Raw genomic sequence first — 24,323 nt, forward strand, 5'->3', positions numbered from 1 at the left:
TTCTACCTGCGTCGAAGCTCGACACGCAGACTGGGAACCTCGGTTTTTCCCTCGTAGCGGCTAATGGCGCAGCTATTCGAACATTCCGAAAGCAGCGGGTCGAAGTCTATTTCGGCGGTCAGTGCTTCTTTTCGGATTTCATCACGGCTACAGTCTCACAGCCTATCCTAGGGGCAGATTTTCTGTGTGCCAACAGCCTACTAGTCGATGTCCGGCAGCGCCGGCTGATCAACGCGGCCACCTTCCACTCGATTCCGTGCTTCCACTGTACCTCCGTGGCGCGCTCCACTGCCTGTACTTTCCCTCCTCCAGATGACTTCACGTGGCTCCTCGGGGAGTTTCCGGAGCTGACAAGGCCCAACTTCTCCTCTTCAGCGACGAAACATGGTGTTGAACATCACATCACTACTACTGGCTCCCCGGTTTATGTGCGGGCTAGAAGGCTCGAACCCGGCAAGCTTGCAGCTGTGAAGGCGGAGTTTGCCACAATGGAGTGGCTCGGCATCATTAGGTGATCGAAGAGTCCCTGGTCTTCGCCTCTTCACATCGTGCCGAAACCAGGCGGCGGCTGGCGGCCATGCGGTGACTACCGACGCCTCAACGACGCCACCACTCCGGATCGGTACCCGATCCCGCATATCCAGGACTTCTTGGCCCACTTGGCGGGAAATTCTATCTTCTCTAAAGTCGACCTCGTCCGTGGACATCACCAGGTTCCAGTGCACCTACAAGACATCCCGAAAACCGCAGTCATCACCCCTTTTGGCCTCTTTGAGTTCCTGCGGATGCCGTTTGGCTTAAAGAACGCAGCACAGGCGTTCCAGCATTTAATGGACTCCATTCTTCGAGACCTGCGTTTCCTTTTCATCTACCTTGATGACATACTCATCGCCAGTGCCAGCAAGGAGGAGCACATCTCCCATTTGCGTTCCCTCTTTACGCGCCTCAGCCAACATGGTTTAATCATCAACCCGGCCAAGTGCCAGTTCGGCCTGCAACAAATCGACTTCCTGGGACATCGCATAACATCGGACGGCGCCGTCCCTTTGGCGACGAAGGTTGAGGCGGTTACTTCTTTCCCGTGGCCGTCGACAGTCCAGGCCTTGCAGGAGTTCCTGGGGATGGTCAACTTCTACCACTGTTTCGTCCCCAAGGCAGCTCAACTCATGCAACCCTTGTTCGGGGCCCTCAAGGGCAAGTCCGGTAAAGACCCAATCAGCTGGACAGCTGAAATGATCCAGGCATTCGGCGATACCAAGAACGCTTTGGCCAACGCAACCATGCTGGCGCACCCACTTCCAGATGCTACTATCGCCCTTACCACCGACGCGTCAAACTACGCCATCGGTGCAGTGCAAGAACAGTGGCTCAATGGCACGTGGCAACCGCTGGCGTTTTTCAGCCGTCAATTGCGAACAAATGAAAAAAAGTACAGCACCTTCGATAGGGAACTACTGGCCCTTTTCCTCGCCATTCGCCATTTCCGGTTTTTATTGGAGGGGCGCCCCTTCACTGCTTTTGTCGACCACAAACCCCTTACATTTGCCATGGCCAAGACCACCGAACCGTGGTCCGCTCATCAACAACGTCGCTTGACGTTCATTTCCGAATTCACCACGGACATTCAACATGTGTCTGGTAAGGACAACCTGGTGGCAGATTGCCTCTCCCATGCGACGGTCCACACGGTGCACCTGGGAATCGACTACGCCCTCATGGCGGCAGATCAAGTTTCGGATTCGGAGGTCCAATCATATAGAACCGTTCCCTCTAGCTTCCAAGCGACCGACGTTGTCTTCCAGGCCGCAGGTGCCACGCTCCTTTGCAACGTTTCCATGGGAGTTCCTCATCCCATAATGCCAGTTGCATGGCGCCAGAGGGTTTTTGATGCCATACACGGGTTGTCGCACCCAGGGATGAAGGCTTCGCAATGGCTTATGTCAGCCAAGTTCATCTGGAAAGGTATGCACATCGATGTCCGTGACTGGGCTAATACCTGCGTCGTATGCCAGAAGGCCAAAGTCCAGCGTCATGTCAAGGCTCCAGTGGCTGCATTCACTGTTCCGGAGCGTTGTTTCGACCACGTGCATGTGGACCTCGTGGGGCCACTTCCGCCTTCTCAGGGTTATACTCATCTCCTCACCATAGTGGACCGCACCACTAGGTGGCCAGAGGCAATTCCTTTGGTTTCCACCACGTCGGCAGACGTTGCTAGAGCTTTCACCTCCTGTTGGGTTGCCCGTTTTGGGGTACCGGCGGACATCTCCTCTGACCGCGGGCCACAATTTTCCTCAGATCTTTGTAACGCTGTGGCTCAGGGGCTCGCTACCAAACTTCATCGCACCACCGCCTATCATCCGCAGACAAATGGCCTTTGCAAGCGATTCCACAGGTCGCTTAAAGCCTCTCTTCGGGCCAGTCTTCAAGGCGCAGGATGGGTGGACAGACTCCCATGGGTCCTGTTGGGTCTCCGTACAGCGCCCAAAGATGATCTACAATTGTCTTCAGCTGAACTCGTCTATGGCCAGCTGCTCCGCGTACCAGGAGATTTCCTCCCTTCTCCCACAGAGCCATGGTCCGCCTCCCGGCAACTTGTTCGCCACCAAGAAGCGGCCAGATGCTTTGCTCCGATACCTACATCCAATCACGGTTTGCAGACCTCCTACGTGCCACCGGGACTGAAGAATGTGGAGTATGTCTTCACCCGACACGACGCTCACCGGGATCCGCTCAAGCCCCCTTACACTGGTCCTTTCCGCGTCATCGAACCAGGAGACAAATCCTTTTTGGTCGACGTCGGAGGGAAACCGGATCACATCTCGGTGGACCGCTTGAAGCCGGCTCACCTGGACCTGGACCACCCTGTCGTAGTCGCCCAACCATCCAAACATGGCCGACCGCCTGTTGCCGCCGCACCTGATCAACCAAAGCCGCCTGACAACTCGACCGTGCTCGCCGCGCCTGCTCAGCCGCCACCGACTGCCAATTCGACCACCGGTCGTCAACTTCCTCTACCAGGGTATCGAAGTCGATCGGACAGGCTCATCAGGCCTCCTCCTCGCCTCACCTTTTCTGTTAAAGACAATTCTGGGGGGGCACATGTGACAGAGCCACCAAAGGACTCAGAGCGGTTGTACATAATTCCTTTAACAGCAATGTAGTTACTCTCTGTGCCTGTACCTTTAATTACACTGTTTGACTGTACAATGCCTAGTTACCTTTACAACACGGTTTCAACGTGATGACGTCATGCCGTTAGTCACGTGATGCCCCAATGGCGGGAAGAACGTGATGACGTCATGACGTCCGTCTCCTGACCAGAGGATCAGTCCTCATGGAGCCCTCAAGGTGAGTAGACCTGTTATTGATGTGTTCTAGCAGTTTCCAGTTTAAACTTGTTTGGTTTCATTAAAGTTCATTAATTTAATTACCTGAGTCGAACTCAGTCTTTTTGATAGGAACCTCCATTCCTACAATATATATATATTGTCACGTTGCATTCACACTCCGTCAGTGGAACATAGTGGCAATCGTAAACTCGCAAACTTGCTTCAGGTTTGGAGACCCCATTCACACAGACACCTCCAAAATCTGATCAGAGTTGGTGGGAATTCCATTGGCCATGACACTGGAACACATGCATAAAGTTAGGTAAATCTTTGAGGCATTTAAATTATTTTCTATTTTATCCCAGAAAGGACAACCAATGGAGCACTAATTTCAGATATTAGTGACAATTTCTCCTACCTAACACTGGTAAATGTTGCCCTTTGGGAAGACGTAAGCCAAGGTCTGAGATCTGCACTGTGGATCTGAAAGCACCAGGTGCGAAGATGTTAAAGGACGGAGTCTGGAAATTACTTTGGCCCATCAGTGACCCTGTTTACACATCGGCGTGGAGCTTCCGCTAGGGGCGCAATTGGCAAAATGCACCCAGAATGTGCTGGACACTGTTGGTTTTGCCAAGGTGAAGTTACGTTGAAGTTTCCACGCAAACTCATTAGCATAAGCACCAACGTAAAATGTCCCCAGAATCAGCGTAATCAAGCAACGTAATCGATTCGTGACTGATACAGGCAATCTCCAGCATCACAGAGAGAAGTGGGAGTGCCAGGAAATTAACCATTCTTCAATTGACTGATTTATGCTCTTGGTCTTACTTTTCAATTGATTTCAATTCACTGCTTTCATCTGCCCTTAAGTACATCGGACCTGTGACCAGCAGGTGTGAAGCCACACAAGTGTGTCCTGCTCTGTTGTAATTGACTGAATTTAGACTAATTTAAAGTAATTGCAGGAGCAAGGGAAGCAGACCCGGGTCAGGCTTGAATTGATTGCTGGTCACTGCAGGTACAGGTGGTTAACGCTGAATTCATGTGACTACGGGTGCCTGTGCGCCCGAGAATCTGGGCGCAATGTGATGAACACTATCCAATGGGTACAATCGGCAGAAACTCGCCATTCTGACTTGGGGGTGTCGCCAGTTTTGTGAGCGGGGATTGGTTTGGGCCAATGGACTTTTTATCATGGATACTCCAGCGTAAAGTATTATGGGTGCAACTCACTTATGTTTAAAATTCCACAATCTTTACAACAACAACGTATATTTATATAGTGCCTTTAACGTAATAAAATATGCCAAGGCGCTTCACAGGAGTGTTATAAAAAATAAATTGACACCGAGCCATATAAGGAGAAATTAGAGCAGGCTACCAAATGCTTGGTCAAAGATGTAGGTTTTAAAGAGCGTCTTAAAGGAGGAAAGAGAGGTGGAGAGGCAAAGAGTTTAGGGAGGGAATTCCAGAGCTTAGGGCCTAGACAACAGAAGGCACGGCCACCAATGGTTGAGCAATTATAATCAGGGATGCTCAAGAGGGCAGAATTAGAGCAGCGTAGATATGGGGGGGCGTTGTGGGGCTGAGATTACAGAGATAGGGAGGGCGAGACCATGGAGGGATTTGTAAACAAGGATGAGAATTTTGAAATCGAGGTGTTGCTTAACCAGGAGCTAATGAAGGTCAGTGAGCACAGGGCTGGTGGGTGAATGGGACTTGGTGCAAGTTAGGACACCGGCAGCTGAGTTTTGGAGGGCCCTGAGGGAGGCCAGCCAAGAGTGCGTTGGAATAGTCAAGTCTAGAGGTAACAAAGACATTGATGAGAGTTTCAGCAGCAGATGAGCTGAGACAAGCCCATGAAATAGAGTCATAAGTACCATTTGGAGTAAGAGGGAGCGATCTCATTCATGGGTTCCAGGCTACTGAGGAACCTGACATTTTAACTAAAATCTTAAATCAATTTCTTCTCAGGCAATTATTTAATTTTATATACAACAGCCGAGTAGTTTGAACAGAAACGACTCCCCATATACTTTCCCTTAAGCCATTTTTACTTCAACAATGATCTCCCCAACATTAGTTTAGTGAACACATATACAAATGCAATGGCAGTCACTTCTGGCTTTACGTTGCCTATGGTGTCTCGGAAGGGAGTCTGGGCTCCCCGTGGAAATAAATTGTTCAGCCAATGGGCCTGAAATAGAGGAAATCAAACTAGATTACTCCAGCAACCCAATGGCTGCCCTACTGATACTTCAGATTGTCCCCGTTCACTGATTAAGGCCAGGTCTGACCCGGAGTAAAATTCTTACTTTTAGAATTCTCAATTTCCTCATTATTAACCTCAACAAGCAAAAATTGCTTTTTATCACCTTTTTGCTAACGTCCTTTAAATCTGGTCATTCTACCACTTTTTACTCATATCTGCGTTTTCGTTAAAATTAGCGGCCATTAAATTCTCCCATCTTATTTTACCTAATATACTTTTACACATGAATTTGTATATACATTATAAAATAAAATAAAGGTAAAACAACAACGTAGACAAACAGAATCGACTGCAAGGTGTTCAATTTGAATGAAAAAGAAAGGTACCTTGGAAAGAAATGTATCTAAATAAGGTTTTTTTTAAACTTTCTTTTGTGGTTCGCGGAAGTTACTCAGGAACGATTTAAACGACAATTGTACCTCGAAACAGAGGAAATCAAACTGGAGCTACTTTGCTTCAACAAGCCAATGTCCCGGGTCACAGAAATGTGGCCATTTAAATCTGTACATCTTCATCGTGTCATTTAACTTTTGGATCCACCCTCCACTTATCTTAATTTTATTAGAAAGTTTTATTTCAGAAAACAATGGTACGTCAGTAATAATTCAATCTCGTCATTCGGAATTTCCTAAAAAAAACTGCTCCCATACACTAAGCAAAAACACCATTTCACTTGTGTAAAGCTGTAATAAGATGACCACAATTAATAGAACTACAATTATTTTTGTGTTCCCCGCACGCAGTTCAACGCAATGTAAGTTTTATAATATAATACAACTGGGAGTTTACCATCAACATATAGAGAGCTGGTAGAAACTTAGAAACCCTTATATGTAATGGACAACAAAGAAATGAAAATGAGTGCTTCTGATTTTATGAAACTGAAAAAAATGAATAAGCGAAATATATTGTGTAATCTGCACCATGAAGGGTTTGCATTGTCGACGTGCAAATCAACTATTATAATAGATTTCTAATAATGCACGAAAATAGATATGTAATTAAATAAGATAAAATACAAAAAATAACTATAGCAGACTCCAAAGGCACACCTGATCCGCGCATAATCTGATTCAAGCATGGAATTCTAAAGTACCAAACCACTTCCCATTCACTCATATTGTATAGAATTCCTGATCCAAGCATAATTGTTAAATACAAAATCCTTATCCAAGCATAAAATTTCCTCCAATTATCCGATAGGTTATGCTCAGCGCACTGAAAATGGTCAATCCGCCGCCAAATTCCACCCGCAGCCAGCAGGACATTTCAGAAATGTAATTCCTTCCGTGTAAAATTTAGGGTTTTTTTTGTTAAGCGATTTGTTGTTTCTCTTTGGGTTAAATTGTTGAATGGATTATTAAAAAGGCGGTGGTACAAAGCTTTGTCAATGTACTATTTTTTGTATGCAGTTTATGGAAATCCTAGCCCAAGCATAACATTGCTTGGCAAACTATTATGCCTTTATTAAGATGCAATTGTAGTGTATAATGAATAGCGTAGTCCAGTAGTCATGCGTATGCAATAATTACATATATCCATACAGTCATACATAAACTCCCTACGTGTATTCTGAATATATTAATGGTGCCTAACCCTACTTGCAATGTTCACACTGCTAATTTTATCAATTATCTTGAAACGCGTGGAATTTATCTTAACTAGTTGGTTAATTAGTTGATAACTATGTTTTAATACACAATGCAAAATCCGTATTATGTGCAATCTACATCAATGTATAGTTGTCAGCAGTACATGAAAAATAACACTAATTTAATTCTGATTCTTCTAATGGTCCCTTACTAGAAATTGACATCACTGTCTCGGCAATCAGGCACGCCTGGGTCATTTGCTTTCCCTCTCTTTCGAAATCAATGTATTTCCATATGGCATGGACGAATCCGATTGCGGGGACCAATTGTTCAAATATTTGGATCAATAGCCAACAGAACATGGATGGCTAACTAACCATGGGTTCCTGAAAATCGCAAGCCCAGTAACTGCTCGCGTCCACCAATATTCTATCTTTAATGTATTGATGACACTGTTTAAAATGGGGTGTGTGTGTGTGGGGTGGGGGAGGGGGGATCAGATAGGTGTGTGGGGTGGGGGGGGTCAGATAGGTGTGTGGGGTGGGGGAGGGGGGATCAGATAGGTGTGTGGGGTGGGGGAGGGGGGATCAGATAGGTGTGTGGGGTGGGGGAGGGGGGATCAGATAGGTGTGTGGGGTGGGGGAGGGGGGATCAGATAGGTGCGAAACTTCCTGCATGATTGTAGACACGTGAGATGAATGAAAAACCCGCCAAACCAGATCACATAATTAACTAAAATAAGGGTAAATAAGAATTGGATTTCATTGCACTGGTGCATTTTATGGACGCATATATATTCTAAAACATTTTCAGGTTATACGTACTATAGATCAAATAAAGGTATTAGCCAATGCAGCCATCTGATTATACAATGTGGTCTCAACACACAAATAGAATAAAAATCTGTGCCAAACTTCGCAGTTTTCCAAGTTGCTTTCTGGCAGAATCACCAGGCCCCATTTTATGGCGCTTATATGTCATTCAAGTTGCAGGGCATAATCAGGTTTGTTTATTGGTCTACAGCGTACAGACATTTAAAAGGCTGCGGTCGCTTTTGTTCGTCTTCTCAGACATGTGCTACTCAAAGCCAGGCTCTGAAAGCAAGTCGTTCTGTTCTGAGCAGTTTTGTAAACTCTGTAAACTTTGTAGATGACAACAACATAAAATACCGTAGTTCATGTCTCCATCCCGTTGGTTCATTTAAAAACTACATCAATCAATATTTCGAACGGAACAAAATCTATTTATTTTCCAAACGTCCTTTCTAACCATTTCAAGCAAATTTTATCAATCTCCATATAATTTTAAAGAAAGGCTCATGGATTAATTTGGCAGTATCTTAATTTCTAAGGCGAGAGTACATTGAAATAATTACGTTAATGTACTTTTCGCGTGCTATTTTGGCTATATAGAGTTACAATGGAAACAAGAAAAACGCTGCGTGTCTTTTATTGAAAAGGTGGTTTTATTTTTGATTTTCCCATCGAGTTGAAAAAAGGCCTAGGTATGCCAACAAATAAGCCTTAGACTGTATTGTAAGCAGCTATGTTATTCAGAAGGATGGCTGGAAATTGGCTGGTTACTGATCTTGTCGTGTAATACAATGAAACCTGAGAATTTCTGTCACTCTGTGCATATGGTCCCGAGTGCTTTAATCCCAATTAGGGGCGGCTGACACACGGTCCTATTCATAGGGCTCAGGCTCTGAATTCATTTGCCTAGAAATGAACTTCATAAATAGAGTCTCTCCTAAATGTGCCCAACAGCCAGGACAATCGAATTGAGTGGAGAACTCATTCTAATGCGATCGAGTGAGAAAAGGTATGAATTTATAAGGTACACCGAAACATTTCAATTCAGCCACAAGTCTCTGGCCTTTTATCTTCATCACGTCAACCGAAAACGAAGTAAAAGTTAGAGAATTCTGTTAAAAGGACAGTTGACTTCTTGCATACTGAAATCGCGGCATAAAGACATCTTCAACCTTTGGTAGGGGTTTTAAAATCTTAATTTTAGATCCGCTTAAATTGCATGGGAAAATAAGTACTCATACTTGTTTACTTCAACAGATGTGAAATGTTATATTAATTACAGTGTTTAAATTGTAAGTAGGTCATGTGGCGGGATCCACAAATAACCTTAATTTTGACAAAAGCTTAATAAATGACTAGCAACCCGCAAAGTGTGCTGCTGTTTCTGTTCTTTTTGTTAACTCATATGACTCTGCTGTATTTAGTTCAAAATAAAAACAAACAACCTCTTTAGCATTCACTCACGGTGGATTTACCTCCTATATCTTTATGTTAGGCTACAAAGGAGGATGCATTTCCCATATATCTGATACTCTTTCTCGATTCTTACCGTATTGAATACCTTTGGTAGGTTACAGCAATTCCCTTCATCCAAAATACAGTAATACTAGTCTGTGAAATCAAAATAGCTAATATTTAATACAATTAATAAACAACATTAAAACTTTTCAAAACTGTTTTTGAAATTATTTGAGGAACGCCGCAGGGAGTCGTACAGTACCAAAGTTGCAGAAGGGTTAAATTAAGAAAGATTCCCTTATACACAGGAGTTTGCGAGAACTTCTGATTTATTCCACTGTTTGCCTATAATTAAGTTGGCTCTATATACAGGCATTCATGCTGGTTTGAATGTAATGTTGAACCTTCTCTAGCCAGAAGCATTTTGATGTGTTGAATGGAGCTCCCTGGTGGGACATTGGCCCAGGCTGCTGTGGCTCTGGACGTCTGTTGTTCTTCAACATTCATGGCTGATTATCGGGCAACCTGTTAAATCAAAAAGAACATTATGCCAAAAATGTTACTTGATGGCAATGACAGTTCAACGGCACGCGCAAAAGATCTCAAGCTGGTGCAGGATCTCTTATCAAACTATATTTTGGGCAAACCCGATCATCTTTCGTTGGCGCTTGCAAAATATTGTTTTGCCGCCAGTTAAAAGTCTGTGACAGCAAGCCCTGGAATGTTTTGATTATCCCCCAGTCCACAACATTGTCCTGGAATAAAGCTGAAACCATGTAATTAATGTGTCCTTTTATAAGACACAATACAGTCGTTCAAGCTATTTAATTTCATTTAATTTTCCATCCCATTTGCTTCGAACACTGCTTTTACTTTTAACACCCCAGCTTTCATTCTGGCTCCTGCTCCAGTGGACACATTAGATTGGTTTCACCCTTGCTTTTTTTTTCACGGGGAAATATAAAAGGAAACGTGTTTCTTCCTTCTCCGCCGGCCAATTTATTTCACTTGGAATAGTGCATCTTTGAGCCAGAGTGGAAAAAATTGCCGGGCTGGTGTGAATGATTTCAGAGCAGGGCCTTTTATTTTTTGTGGCTGGGAACCAGTCACAATTGGCGTACATTAATAAATAACTTTCCTCCCAGTCAGATTTTACATGGTCCTATTGATAAAATTGTTCGCGTGTCGTTCACGCTTTGAGATCATTAAATAAAGTATGGAAAGGCTCCACAAATGGAGCAGTGGGGTACCTTGCAGTCCAAAGCCATCTACCTCTGCTTGTCCAATTTAACTTGGTGTCATCCTAAAGTCGCCAGGCCAGAGGTTACAGGGACATGTTCATGGCTTAAATTTATTGGCCCTAACTTCTTGTTTCTTTTTTCCACCATTGAGAGAAATACCAATGAAGAGTTATCAAAGAGGTCAGACCCTATTTTTTTTAAAAATCCCATCCCCACGCACCCAGGCATTCGATATTTTAATTAAACATAATTATATAACAATGAATATAAAAGAAATGCAGAACTTTGACCAAAAACATAATTTATATTGATATAGATATATGCAATTGTATATGATTCCCATTAAATTTTTATTTGTTTTCGATACTGGCGAAATCTTTATAAATATAGACGCCATACCTTTCTGCATCATATGTATTGATGATTGAATATATATGATACAAACATGGCTGGAAGAAATGTATACTGACAATCAAGTGCCTATTGGTTCTGTCAAATTCATATCCTCTTTACGATCCAACGACAAGTAAGAAGATGATAGTTGTCTACAAAACCCGAAGCCTTGGCAAAATAACATATCCTAAGAATTAACGTTTTTTTTGCAGCAGAGTGGATAGGCTCTATGTGGCCTCTCCACCGATTTCACAGTGCGTCTGAAAGGATCGTTAACCATTCTGGTATCACTTCAAAATAAAAATACATGTACCTAGTGGCAACATTTAGAAACGTTAAAAATATAAAATATGACATTTAATATTTAAAATTGTCGATGTTTCCTGCACTGTATGATCAAGAACTGGGCATTCGGCACAGATCATTTATACTTCCTCCAAATGCATGACATAAAACCATTTTGCTATTGAATTATTTGATATAATACATTTAAAGCTGCCCCACAGCTGGTGTGCTACGTGCATGGGGTATAGTAAATCAAAAGGATCATTGCCAACGCCTTTCAGTGCTGTTGAATCGCAATCGGTCGTAAAGTTATTGTTATATTTTAATATCTTTTTCTCACTAATGGACCTTTGACAGGATATAAATGCTAGCCTTAAAAGAATAAAAAGCTTACCCGATTTACATAAAATACACCGAACTCATCCTTAATTTAAAAAGCCAGGATGTTTGAAGTACAGCACAGGTAGTTTTTTTGGGCTAGCAAAACACTCGACAACGCATTTTAATGCTCCTTAGTGCAAATAAGTAAAGGAATATGTTTCTTAGTATGACATATAAATAACGTTACGTTTACTACGCTTCCCAAGTGATAGAAACTGGTTTAACTTCAATAGAAGGTCAAACTGCTAAACGATTTATTTCACTTAACTCATTATTACCCCCTGACGGTCAAAGGAGGAGAATCTTTCCATTGACCTCAAACTATCTTTTTTAACCTTCAAGTGGAAAACAGATGCCAAATTATTAAGTGGGGGTTTATTTCACGTGTAAACGGTTAGATTCAAAACAACTCATACCCCAAAATATATGCAATAACGACAATCGCTAATAAACGTTGTGGCGATCATGCTGAGGGAGAAAATCTATTCTTTTAAAAATAGTTTTTCAAAGGGATAAGATATCACCTAAAGCTTTCTAATTTATGAAGAAGTGCAGTGTTTTATTAAAACGAAGAGCGGTTGAAATCCAAGATATTGCATTTGTTCCTCTGGATATGAAGAGCTGAATCGACGAGGTCGCTGTTTGTTTTAAGAACGTGGGTCAGTCTGAATTTCCCAATTATAGTCCCAAATAATTTCTGAAATTGCCCAATATTGGCGAAGTTTGTTTGGAGTCGCTGGGTTAAAATAATTCGCTCAACTGTATAGACCAGCAGTTTAACGGAAGAGCTAGACAAATGTAGATGGTGGTTATGTTGAGACGGTAGCTACTTTTCTGGTGTTTTACCATCAAGTACCTGCCCTGTTTCTATGCGGCACACGCCGAATCAATAGAAGTTAACAAGTCCTCCAAACATTCCTGCTCTCTTTGTTTAACTGAGATCCACTCCTCTGAGAAAATAAAAAAAAGACGAGGGGGAGAGAAAAATCTTTGAAGTATATTTAACCTGAAAAGAATCAGCCAAGTAGACTTAACTTTAGTCACTTATTTTCCCAAAGTTTTGTTGGTCGCAATAAAAGAAGGCAAAATTTATGGAGAAATTATACAGTGAATTTGTCATTTAAAATATCGTAACTGTCTGCTGGACAATAACACAAGCTGACGATTAATGGTCCCGCCAGACCTTTGATTCACAATCGCCTTTTTTGCGCCCTTGACAAATTGGATTTTAGGAATGGGAAGGTCGCCTGGGCCATTGTTCCTGGCCATTTCGAGCACTTTATTATTCAGTTGGGTAGGGAAAGTCTCCATGTGTGTCTCTCTGACCCTCTTGGCTGTGGCTCGCAGCTGTGATCGCACCAAAACTCTCTCACCAAACTGAGGCACTCTGTGCACTCTGCTCAAACGCAACGTTCCCCCTTTGGATAGAAAAAGCGCAGCGCACGGGCTCCACCGCGTCACTTTGCAGGCGGAGACCAGTCTGTGCCCATCTCTCTTCTCTCTCTCTCTCTCTCATCTGTCTCATCTCGCTGTCAATCCATCCCTCTTCCTCCGCTCCTTCTTTTCCCCCCCTGCATCCCCGGAGCCATGCAAACCCCCCGGAGCTCGGCGATCACCGTGACCGCGGAAAGCATCATCCCAGCCGGGCTGCGCCTGGGTCCCGTGCAGGGCATTTTTAGGCTGGGAAAGTATATGTCCGATCGCAAGGAGCATTGCAACAAGAAAAAGGTAACAGATTTCGTTGCATTGGCATAAATATTTTAAATGCAAACTTTCCTTCTGCTTTATAATTTCTCGGGAGTGGGGGAGAGAGCTCCAACTTCTGATCAGTCAGTAGCTTGGCAGCAGCAACGAAAGATAATCAGAGTTTGTTTCTCTCTCACAAAACCAGGCAAAACAATATTGCAAGTCAATCCTTTATATAAAAAAGTTACCGGACAAAAACATCCATGACCTTTGTACTCTGCGGGTATTGCTTTCGGTTGTATAATGCCATGGATCCGAATTCATCGCTTGCTGGCTAATTGTTAGTTAATTGTATTTTCCTGCAAATTACCATACTGTGTTAACTTCTGTTAAAGTTATTGACAGACCGCTTTAATTGGATCTAATTTCGGCTCTCGTGTGCGGCTAAAGGGTTCAATTTTATGGTCTACAATTAACCGTGCGGTTAGACTTCAATTCATGTATTTTACTCTTGTCGAGATCCATAACCGAGATCGAACGTGTTTAGTGTAAGTGATTTATTATTCATCTTCGTGGCTGAAATTGTAGTAGCTACTTGGTAGTGTTAACCATGTCCTTGATGATCCAGGTATCCGGGTTTTTTTTTACCTTGATTAAGAAATCTAATGATAAGTAATTGGATCATTTCAGTTTACACACTTGGCAAGGATATTTAGAAGAGCAGATTTTTTTTAATAACTGGACACTGGTTGCCCCATAAAGTCGTATTTAGTTATCAGTGGCTGAACTGCATTGCATAGCACAATCAATCGCAATTGATGCAGCTCAGCTATTGATATTACTGTATACATATATTACATATATATATGAGTAATATACACAGAATCTTACATACAGAGGAAAAGTTATTCAAGCTTGATGTTTCCAGTGTCTAATGCCACATATTGCCACGGGCTTCCTTAAACAGGTGCAGATGCCGTGTCGTATGTCATGGTCAGATTTTTAATTTGTTAAACCCCCTTTTAAACGGTCTGACAAACTATGTTATTTATTTCTCGTCTGTTTCGATTTTGTTTCTTGCCGAAGGACCGCTCTGCCTAATTATAGCTAATTTTGCTCCAGCGACTCTAAATGGCCGCATTTACTCCCCCCCCCCATCCCAATATTTTGTTGACATGCTGGTTTTATGGCGAATAATTAATCGGCGCTCGTTTCACCGTCTGTTAGTTGGGGTTCTCTTGTCGTACGTCAGGATAATTATAATCGAAAATAAAAAATTGAATGCATGAAAGGTGTAAGGGAGGAGCTAAGCACGGTGCACCTCGAAATTCAATGATACCATCGGTCAACTGCCAAAAGTGAACAGGTGTCACTAAAACATGCGGCAATGGAAATTCTTTATGCACTGCAGTATTACATAAATACATTTAAAGTATTTGAAGGTTTCAATTAAGTTAACATGAACTTGTTCTTGTAACACCCAACTATCGAAGCTCGGATTTGTAATTGACTGCTTATCGATAAACAAAGCAGCTTTTTCCAATTTGTTTTCTTCCGTGGAGAATTTTCATTTTAAATCACCTTATTCTGAATTCTAAATACCTATATATGCTGAATTTTAATTGAACCGAAGAAGCTTGGCAAGTATCTGAATATAAAACATAAACAGTTCGTATCCTTCTTATTTCTGGCGACGTGAAATGAATGGCATCTGCCTGTGTGTAACATGCAACTTTTTTTTCCTCGCGTAAGCAAGGCTTTCCCCCCAGTCATTATAATTCTTAACTGGTTTAAGGCCAGGTCACCGTCAGGTATCTTCAGATCACATTTCCTTTAACATACTATTCCTGCCTGGATTCTTCACTCAATGATTTTAAATACAATTTTCGGTTAACTAAATAATATAAATGATTGCTAAACCAAAAAAGTAAAATGATATTTAAGAGCCACACGTTTGGGTAAAAGCTGTGTGTCCATACATTTTAATTTTAATCATGTTTTTATGTGGAATCTTTTGGGTATGACTTTAAATAACATGATGCGATTTGTGTATGATGCAAATAAACTATCGAAGTGAAACAATTGTATGTGAAGTAAAAGAACGCTGTAGGGATAATGCAGGAATCTTAAAATGTCCTTTCCTAAACTGTGGTGCTCGGGATGTATTTCAGGTGCGCTTTGTCAGAGGGGATTTGGTTGATGAAGCTGGCGACTCCGTTCCGGAGTGGATAGAGTTAATCCGAGCAGCCAGACACATCCAAGAGCAGAATCTGGAAGCGATCACTGACCTTCCAGGGGGACAGGTACATCACGTTACATTTCTGGCACAGTTATGGTTTTTATCAATCCAACAAAAAAAAACCCAAAAGATGAAATCACATATAATCCTTAGATTTCTGCATCTGTTCCCTTCCGCAGATCTTTTACCGAACACTGAGGGATATCCAGCCTGGGGAGGAATTAGCAGCGTGGTACTCCAGCGCTCTGGCGCAGTGGTTCGATATCCCAGCCACAGCCACACCGACACACGATGAGAAAGGTAGGGGCAATCAACTCAGTCTCACTGGATAAGAGCAGTGAGAAACGCTGAACGTATCTCTAGTTAGAAGAGTATGCATTTCATCCACACGTCTCAAGGTAGCTCAGTAAAAAGGGTTTTCCGCATAATTGTTTATGTAGATATACGAGTAAGTGCGAGTATACAAATCTACTGCGTGCATAGAAAGTATATACAGAGATTGTCTGTAACTACAATGTACTTGTGAACAAGGATATAATTTATGTATGAACGCACACAGACGTCCATCAGTATTTATGTGAACCCAGGTTTATTACAGCACTTCAGCGGCGTGCCCTTATGTAACGAAAAGCATCACAACATAATTAAGAAATATTTAATTTTACCTTAATCGAAATAAAAATATATGTAAAGTTACAGCAGATGAACAATTTTCTTTTTTTATCCCCAATCGTGAAATTGTTGGAGTAACTGTAAACCGGGGGCTAATGCAGTGTACTGTATGTGACCTTAATGCTTTCAGTGGGTACCCAAGATGTGCTTCAATGGAATAGCCACGTTACACTTAAAGGGGAAAAAGTTTCCAAACACCCCCCCAACAATTTTTTGTTGAAAATACGTAATCTGCTTTCCGCGTAGATGCAATCGTTGCATCCATCGTTTTGGCTGTACCGAAACGAACGAAGTGAACGTGCCCCTAGTGCCACAGACCATGTGCACGTACTGGATACGGTTCGGTAAAATGGCTCATAGTCTCTGCGTGGCAGAATTTGATAGGCGATAAAAGGTGCCATTTTTCCTGAAACATTTAATATTGATTGCAATAGAATTAGGAGTCGAATTCATGTCATTGCCGGACTGCAAGTAACAATAAATTACAGATTTATTTTATACAGACTCATTTTATACTTCTGTTGCTGTGCCAGAGTCAATATAGTGGGACAATGTGTCCAAGGAAATAATTTGAATTTGATAACTACTTGGGATAATACAATGTTCCTTCATTAAACAGCATATTTAGCTTGTATTTGCAATGATCGGATTTTCGATAGTACTTTGTTTCTTTGCAAGTTACAATTCTTTCAGCATCACCGTTAGATCCGAGATTTTAATCTGCATCACTGGGTAGCGATGTTGTTGCGAATCACGAAAGTTTCTATCCATCTTCAGAAGCAATCAGTAGGCATACTCTTGACATCAGTCACCTGAAGACATACACTGTGTAGATAGTCCTTCAAGTAGTAGAGGAAATATATCGGAATCACCTCCCAGTTAGGTGCTCAGGACTGAATTTAGGAACACGGTTGGAAATTTTGGGCATTTAAAAATATATTTTTCAGAATATTGTATTTTTTATCATGTCTGACGTTTTATTTCATTCGAATTGAATTCTAATAATCTGTAGAGATCTATGGGGAAACGAATACTTAGGAGTTCAATGTTTGATGGACGAAACTTAACAAAGGCCCACTAGAGAAAAGCATCACTTGGATTCGAACTGCAAAATATGCTGACATTGTCACGAGGCCACCATTTTATCATGAGCAGTTCTTTGAAGATATATGTGTTTATGTTTACAGATCTCGTGCATAAATCTCCACTGATATTTTTGTATCCAAAAAGTTGAAATGCATGCATACACAATACCAATAAAGTATATCCACGTTTGCATAAACTTAATATACATGTTTGCATGATTGCAGTTTACTTCCGTACATATGTAAGACATATTTAGCAACAAGCTAAAATTAAAGTGACAATAAAATTGAATATACAGTATGTGCGTTTTGAAGAACTTCGGATTTTTTGCCTCATCGTTGGCTATTTTCATTCATGGCTAGTAATCTGCTTAAATTCTAGCCATGCTTGGTAAAGAAATAATTGTTCAAAATAGTGTCTGTGATTGAACCGTTCATACGCGGATTTCATGGACGTTCTATAATTTTGCATCTAAGGTATAATGATGTAATACAATCGACTAATGCAAGGAAATTAGGCAGCAACAATTTATAGCAGATTCCAGGGGAAAAAAACCGGAGGGGGAATTGTCTGCAAACTGTGTACGGATACAATATTGCATTCCTCAAAGGATTAATAACAAGAAAGATCCAGTAGCGAATTCAGCTATTAAATCTAATTTTTCAAAGGGGTAGGGTACTGGTGGTCTCGGAGGGAGGAGGGGGAGGGTGGAGACGCTTCTGTAGTCTCTAAACCAAGTTGTAGCTAAAGTGCAAGGTAATAGGATTACTGACGCTTCGGCCACAGTAGCTCACAGCGCCTTAGCAATTAAAAGTAAGGCTTGCAGACACTCCCCAAAATCAACAGACAGCATACAAACCCTCTGCTTGAGGCTTCCAGTTCTGTCTCTACAAAGACCACCTACTATAATCCAGCGTGGATAGGTTGTACACGAGGGATCCTGAATAATATTACACAAAATGCAGAACAGAGCAGAAGGACTGATATTTTCCCCTTCTTTTTGTGGTGTAATGGAAACAGCTCAACGTGTTGTAAAGGGGATAAGTAATCAGCTATGCAGTGTAATTACATTTCAATAAGCGTTAACCAAGCAGGTATAGTTAAAACAATCCAGCACGACTTATGACAGCGAAATGATTCATAAATATTTTTGGGTACTATTTTATTGGCCTGCGGTGATATTGGAAATCATATATATCACCTGTTTTCTTTAATGACGTGGTTCCGATCATTTTCTCTTAGCATCACACTGGAAGTGGAATGATTTTATCAGACTCAGATCCCTTGCTGATTTTGAATTCAGGTAATTGAATTGAAATGGTCAAATAGATTACTGGATCAGGCACTGTACATCCTTAATCTTATGGCTGCACCTGGAATTTATGTTCCTTAACATTAGCTTGCTTTGTAGTTCAAACTGTGTGAATAGACAATAGAGTGAAAATATCTGAATCAATTCGCTTCTGTACAATTTAGAAAATGCTTGCAACTACCTACCTGACTGGTTTGCATTCTTTCACAATATTCAACTTGCGAAAAGTTATTTTAAACCTAATAATGGGTGTCCACAAGTAAATCATTATTAAAAGTTGCAGTATATTATAATCACCCAGTTATTTTGGCGCCTGTTCTCACGAATTCCTATATATTTGTTTGGGGTACAAAATACTTTACACGGCGATCAAATAACCAACCGATCATGTTCTGTAAGGTTTCACAGGGGTTAAGCACATGTTTAATTAATACATCACCTATGTAAACCTAACAGTTTGTAATAGTTTTTAAATGTCGTTTTCTTGAAACATTGATGATTATCTATTTAAAGTTTTACTCTTTAAATGCATTTTAACAGCCGGACTGAACATTTCGGGAGAAAATATTACACACATATTTCGATTTTACACGATTTTTCGGTTTACCCGTAGGATTTTGGGATGAGGTATTTGAAATGCAAAAACCTGAAGTTCCCAATATATCTTTAATTGATAAGGGGTTTGGTACTTGTAAACACCCGGCCTCCTAGAAGCAATATAACTAATTTTAAGATTCGCGTCCAGATACTGAATGAGATAAAATCAGATACCTTAACTGCAAACAGCAAGAACCATTTATCTAGGACAATCAAAGTTGTCTGATGCGCACTTTTGCTAATTGTGCGCCATGAGGTAGAATCAGAACTAAATTATGAGCAAATTAAAGAGATTAAATGCATTTTATCCGCATTCATTTTCAGCAAATAACCGGAGGACTAATATATTCAGATGCTTTACAGATTTTTGCAATTGAAAGGCCCCAGAACAAAGTTCGATTTAATTATTCCAATTGTGCACAAATAATTTACATTGTTAAGGTCAATGCCGGAAAACTGTCAATTTAATTTTAATTATACACGCAATATTGGATTGCGGGCTACAAAATAAAATTGATGTTAGCTTGAGTGTAGGAATAGACGAGGAGCAAAATGTAATACAGTTAATCGTAAGAAGAAACATTTTTTGTACTGCATCTAGGAAAGGAAACGAAGAGAAAGCAAAGAAACGAAAGGGAAGAAACGAGACAAAGCTAACAGAAAGGGAGAAAGAAAAATGAAAGTAAAGAAATTGAAACTTTTGGAAATTGCATTTGCACAATATCTATAAAAGGAGAAACCAAAAAGAAGAGATGAAAAAGGAAAAATGAAAGTTACAAAAGATTGCCAAAGATAGAGAACCAGGCTTTAAATTGTAGAATGAACAGTTTGATGCCATTCTTTCATTGCAGCATCTACAAATGAGAGTACCTCAAGGAGTTGTTACTCTTTGAATAGCAGCGTTAATATCCTAGGCATTGTTCTGATTTTAATGAGAAGCTTATGATATATAGATTGTTCTTTGGCCAGTTTGCTCAACTCCTTGCCATACGCCTCCTTTCTTCAGCATCAACAGATGGGCCAAGTGCATTGTTTCAAGCGCCCCATGATTTCAAGGAACAGCTGTTATCACCTCCAAGGCTAGTAAAGGCCAAAACATTAACAGTCTAGATTGTATATGTCTGGTCAGGCTTGCGTTTCCTCCTTGGAGAACAGAATAATTAAATAACAGGACTAAGAATTACATATAAATTATCTTACCAAATGATTTGCCTCATTGACTTCCTTTTACATTTATTACCATTTAATTTGTAAAATGATCGGTTTGGGTCGCAGAAACTGGTCTGGCGAAGTGGGCGGGTATTCTTAAAAAAAAGTGACAGTGAGCATTGTATCGTAATTTAAGGATTATTTTAAGAAGTACGTGCTTGTTTGCAATCTATAACTTTCCTGCACCCATAACTGCTGAAATGTGGGTAATAATTTGACACGCTTATATTGTCCAGCAGCCTTTGAGGCATAATTCTTGTTATTGTGTGTATTTTATGCGGAAATGTTTACAACCTTAACCCAAAACTTAGTTTTTTTTCTCGTTCTTTTACCCAGGGGAGGAACGTTATATTTGTTGGTACTGCTGGAGAACATTCAAATATCCAAACACTTTAAAAGCTCATATCCACTTCCACTGTGCTCTGGGTAACGGCAGCGGCTTCATCAACAACGATCAATGCAGAATCTCCGAGACTTTCACCAAATCTCCGAAGGCAGCCGACATATCTAGTTCATCAACACCTCTGAGGAATGGCCATCAAATCTCGTCTGGCTCTACAGAGGGGGTTAAACGACCAACGTCGCCAGTTTCGGCTAAAATGGCTATGACCAAGAAAAGGGCGGGACATGAGGATGAGCAGGACCGGGCCTTGGACATGAGTGTCAATTCAGCCCGAAGTCACGGACCTCTGACGACTATAAGTGGAACTTCTTCAATCGTCAACGCGATGGGCTTTCATCCTGGGATTAGATCCGCTTTTAAACCGACGGGATTATCAAAATTAATATCCCCTGATCCAAGCGGAGACACAGGCACTAAAACCAATGGATTAGGTTTCAATAAACTTCTGAGCAGTATGAAATCACCGCGTTCTACCAGCGAGACCATGGTGGGAAATCACCCTTCCAAGTGTGTCCATTCCATAGAGCCCCCAGCCCCTGCATTGCCATGCAGCAATACAACGAGAGGGTTTCCTTTATTTCCTAATTTTGAAGAGACATCTGCATTCAAACATGTCGAAAGGGGCCTTCACACCAGTTTATCTCCTAATCGTTACACCCCGATTCCAACGGGCATTCATTTTGAAAGGTTTTCCATTCCGCCATTTGATGGAGTTAAACCTTTCTCCGGGGAATGTAACATTCCTATAATGCCCTTAACAGTTTATAATGGCGAACTTCTCTACAGCCCTCCCTACTACCCCTTAAAATTCCACTTCAGCAACTTGATCAAATACCCAGAATCGGTCACTTACTTTGGAGCTCCATCTCTCAACCCAGAACTTGGTTCCATCACCAATATTGACAGAGAAATCGCCATGCACACCCAACAACTATCAAGCATTGCTGCAGAAAAGAGTAGAACTAGACTGGAGTCCATGGCCACCACCACCGCGTCTAGTGGCAAGCCCAAAAAAGGCCACCTCTGCTTGTACTGTGGGAAACTCTACTCCCGTAAATACGGACTGAAAATTCACATGCGGACACATACAGGGTACAAACCTTTAAAATGCAAAGTCTGCCTTCGACCCTTTGGGGATCCCAGTAACCTAAACAAACATATCCGTTTGCACGCGGAGGGCAACACGCCCTACAGGTGTGAATTCTGTGGCAAGGTGCTGGTGCGTCGCAGAGACCTGGAGAGGCACGTTAAATCCAGACACCCCGGGCAAAGTGTGCACAAAACAGAGAGCAAAACGGAAACTTCCTTGGACGAGACTGAGCAGAAAAGTGACCACAGCAACGAGAGCGACGTGGACGTATGTTTTACAGACGATCAGAGCGACCAAGATTCAGGAAGGAACAACGATCAGTGAATAGTTTGAAGAACTGACGCGAGTAAACACCGAATTGCCAAAAACGAAAATGCTTGAAGCATCTAAAAATGCCTGTTTATTTTGTACATAAGATGATAGGAATTGTGCCTTTCGGTGACTATTATCGTAAAGGATATTTATTAGGGGTGAGCAATATTCATAGTTCCGGCTAATACAATGTATGAATGCCAAGTGATGGCCGTTTAATAAATTGCTGAGATTAGACATGAGCTCAAAGCGCCTGTAAAAAAAATCAACAAATTGAATAACACGAACGTAAAAAAAAATCAATGTACTTCCGATCAGTTTTTAGCCGTCGATGTAATATTGTCACAGCGTAAACGTTAATATAATCGACACATTTCAATAAATGGAATGACCCTCATCTGGGAATCATGATGATTAATAAGACGACAGGTCCAGAGTGAATATCAATCATTTAAGCAAATGTGTGAAGGTCAGTATACTTTATTAGCAGACAAAGCTAAAAGTGACCTATGATGTAGAGCTGGGAGCAATTACTCAATTTTGTGTGAACTCGCGTCTTTAAAGGGACAAGCATTAAAGCACTATAAGACGGGCGCAAAACATGACAGAGGGACTTTTGTTGATAGATTAGTAGTTAAACTATTTAAAATAGGGCATCCATGATTGTTTTGATCATCTTTATGTACATATGTTTTCTGGAAACATATTAAGAGCATGAATCTGAAAGTACGTGATAATGCTATATATAATTTTAAAGAAAAATATAATTTTTTGTGAAGTAGAATAATATGTTGTGTATTTTGGTTTTTATATTGGATGATGTACAGTGCACTTGGTATCCGCCTCTTCATTGCAACGCATTGTGCGAGAATTTTCGAATAAACTTACTTAAAATTTTGAAGATGTCTTTTGGACCAATCTTGTTTATTTTTGTAACAGATATTATGGGGGTTTGTTCAAATGTTCTAGTATAGTTTTAAAATCTGAAATAAGTTCTATGAGTTCGAAATTGCCTGTGGAAATGTCACAGTCATTATAGGATAATATTATCAATTTTCTGGACATAATTAAACACTCCCCCCCCCATGTAATTTAGTTTACTAAACTCACACTAAACCTATAATACAAACCATTAGTGACTCTCCTGTCAAACAGGACCGGGGGGGGGGGGGGGGGGGTGAAGTGTGACAACAATGAATGATTCGTGTACATGGTCTATAAACTGATACTACATTTAAGAATGTCTATTGAATCTTGTTTTGGTTAGACGATAGTTTTGCACTGCAAGCATAACAAGTACGATTCGAATTATTTTGCCCATTGAGTCAAAAGAAGCGATAGAGCTTTTGGAGAGTAACCGACAGCATTGGCTTACTGATCCTGTGAGCCAGCAATTGCGTATGTTTGGTTTAGGATTTCTTTTTTTTTAAACCTGCAAAATGATAATAAATACAAGCTTTTTGAAAACAAATTGTTAGTGACTTTGCACAACAGGCAGTTTTCAACATTTTGGTTATGTAACACTGTGTGGATTTACAATCATATGACGGGATAACTATTCACCGGAGAACGTGTTAATTATGATAGCAAAATACTGCAGATGTTGGAAATCCGAAATAACAACAGAAAATGCTGGAAAAACTCAGCAGGTCAGGCAACATCCGTGGAGAGAAATTTGAGTTGACGTTTCGGGCTGTTCTGACCAATTGTTCACACCACACCCTAAATGTTAACTTATTAACGGCCCACAGATGCTGACTGATCTACCGAAGGTTTCATTCATCTTCTGTTTTTGTTTCAGATATCCAGCATCTGCAGTTGTTTTATTTAAAGTGTTAGAGTTATAGCTTTATTTACAGCTTCTGGTCCTCACTAATATTCAACACTCGAGTTTATCAGGTGTCACGTGTTCCATCACTCGGCGGATATTACATTTTCGCGGGTTGGATTG

At 41.2% G+C, this 24,323-nt stretch overlaps 1 protein-coding gene across 1 annotated transcript; it reads left to right on the forward strand.

Annotated features, from left to right (window-relative positions):
* Positions 1 to 13,113: 13,113 nt before the first annotated feature.
* On the forward strand, positions 13,114 to 23,271 carry prdm13 (PR domain containing 13). Its single transcript, XM_085997454.1, has 4 exons — positions 13,114 to 13,494; positions 15,624 to 15,755; positions 15,871 to 15,991; positions 20,904 to 23,271. Exons 1-4 carry the CDS (start codon positions 13,354 to 13,356, stop codon positions 22,382 to 22,384), a joined length of 1,875 nt encoding a protein of 624 aa, XP_085853580.1. The 5' UTR covers positions 13,114 to 13,353; the 3' UTR covers positions 22,385 to 23,271.
* Positions 23,272 to 24,323: the final 1,052 nt, after the last annotated feature.

Source organism: Somniosus microcephalus, chromosome 9 (genome assembly GCF_052327205.1).
Source record: "Somniosus microcephalus isolate GS21.2 chromosome 9, FLI_Smic_1.0, whole genome shotgun sequence".
Lineage (NCBI taxonomy): Eukaryota > Metazoa > Chordata > Chondrichthyes > Squaliformes > Somniosidae > Somniosus > Somniosus microcephalus.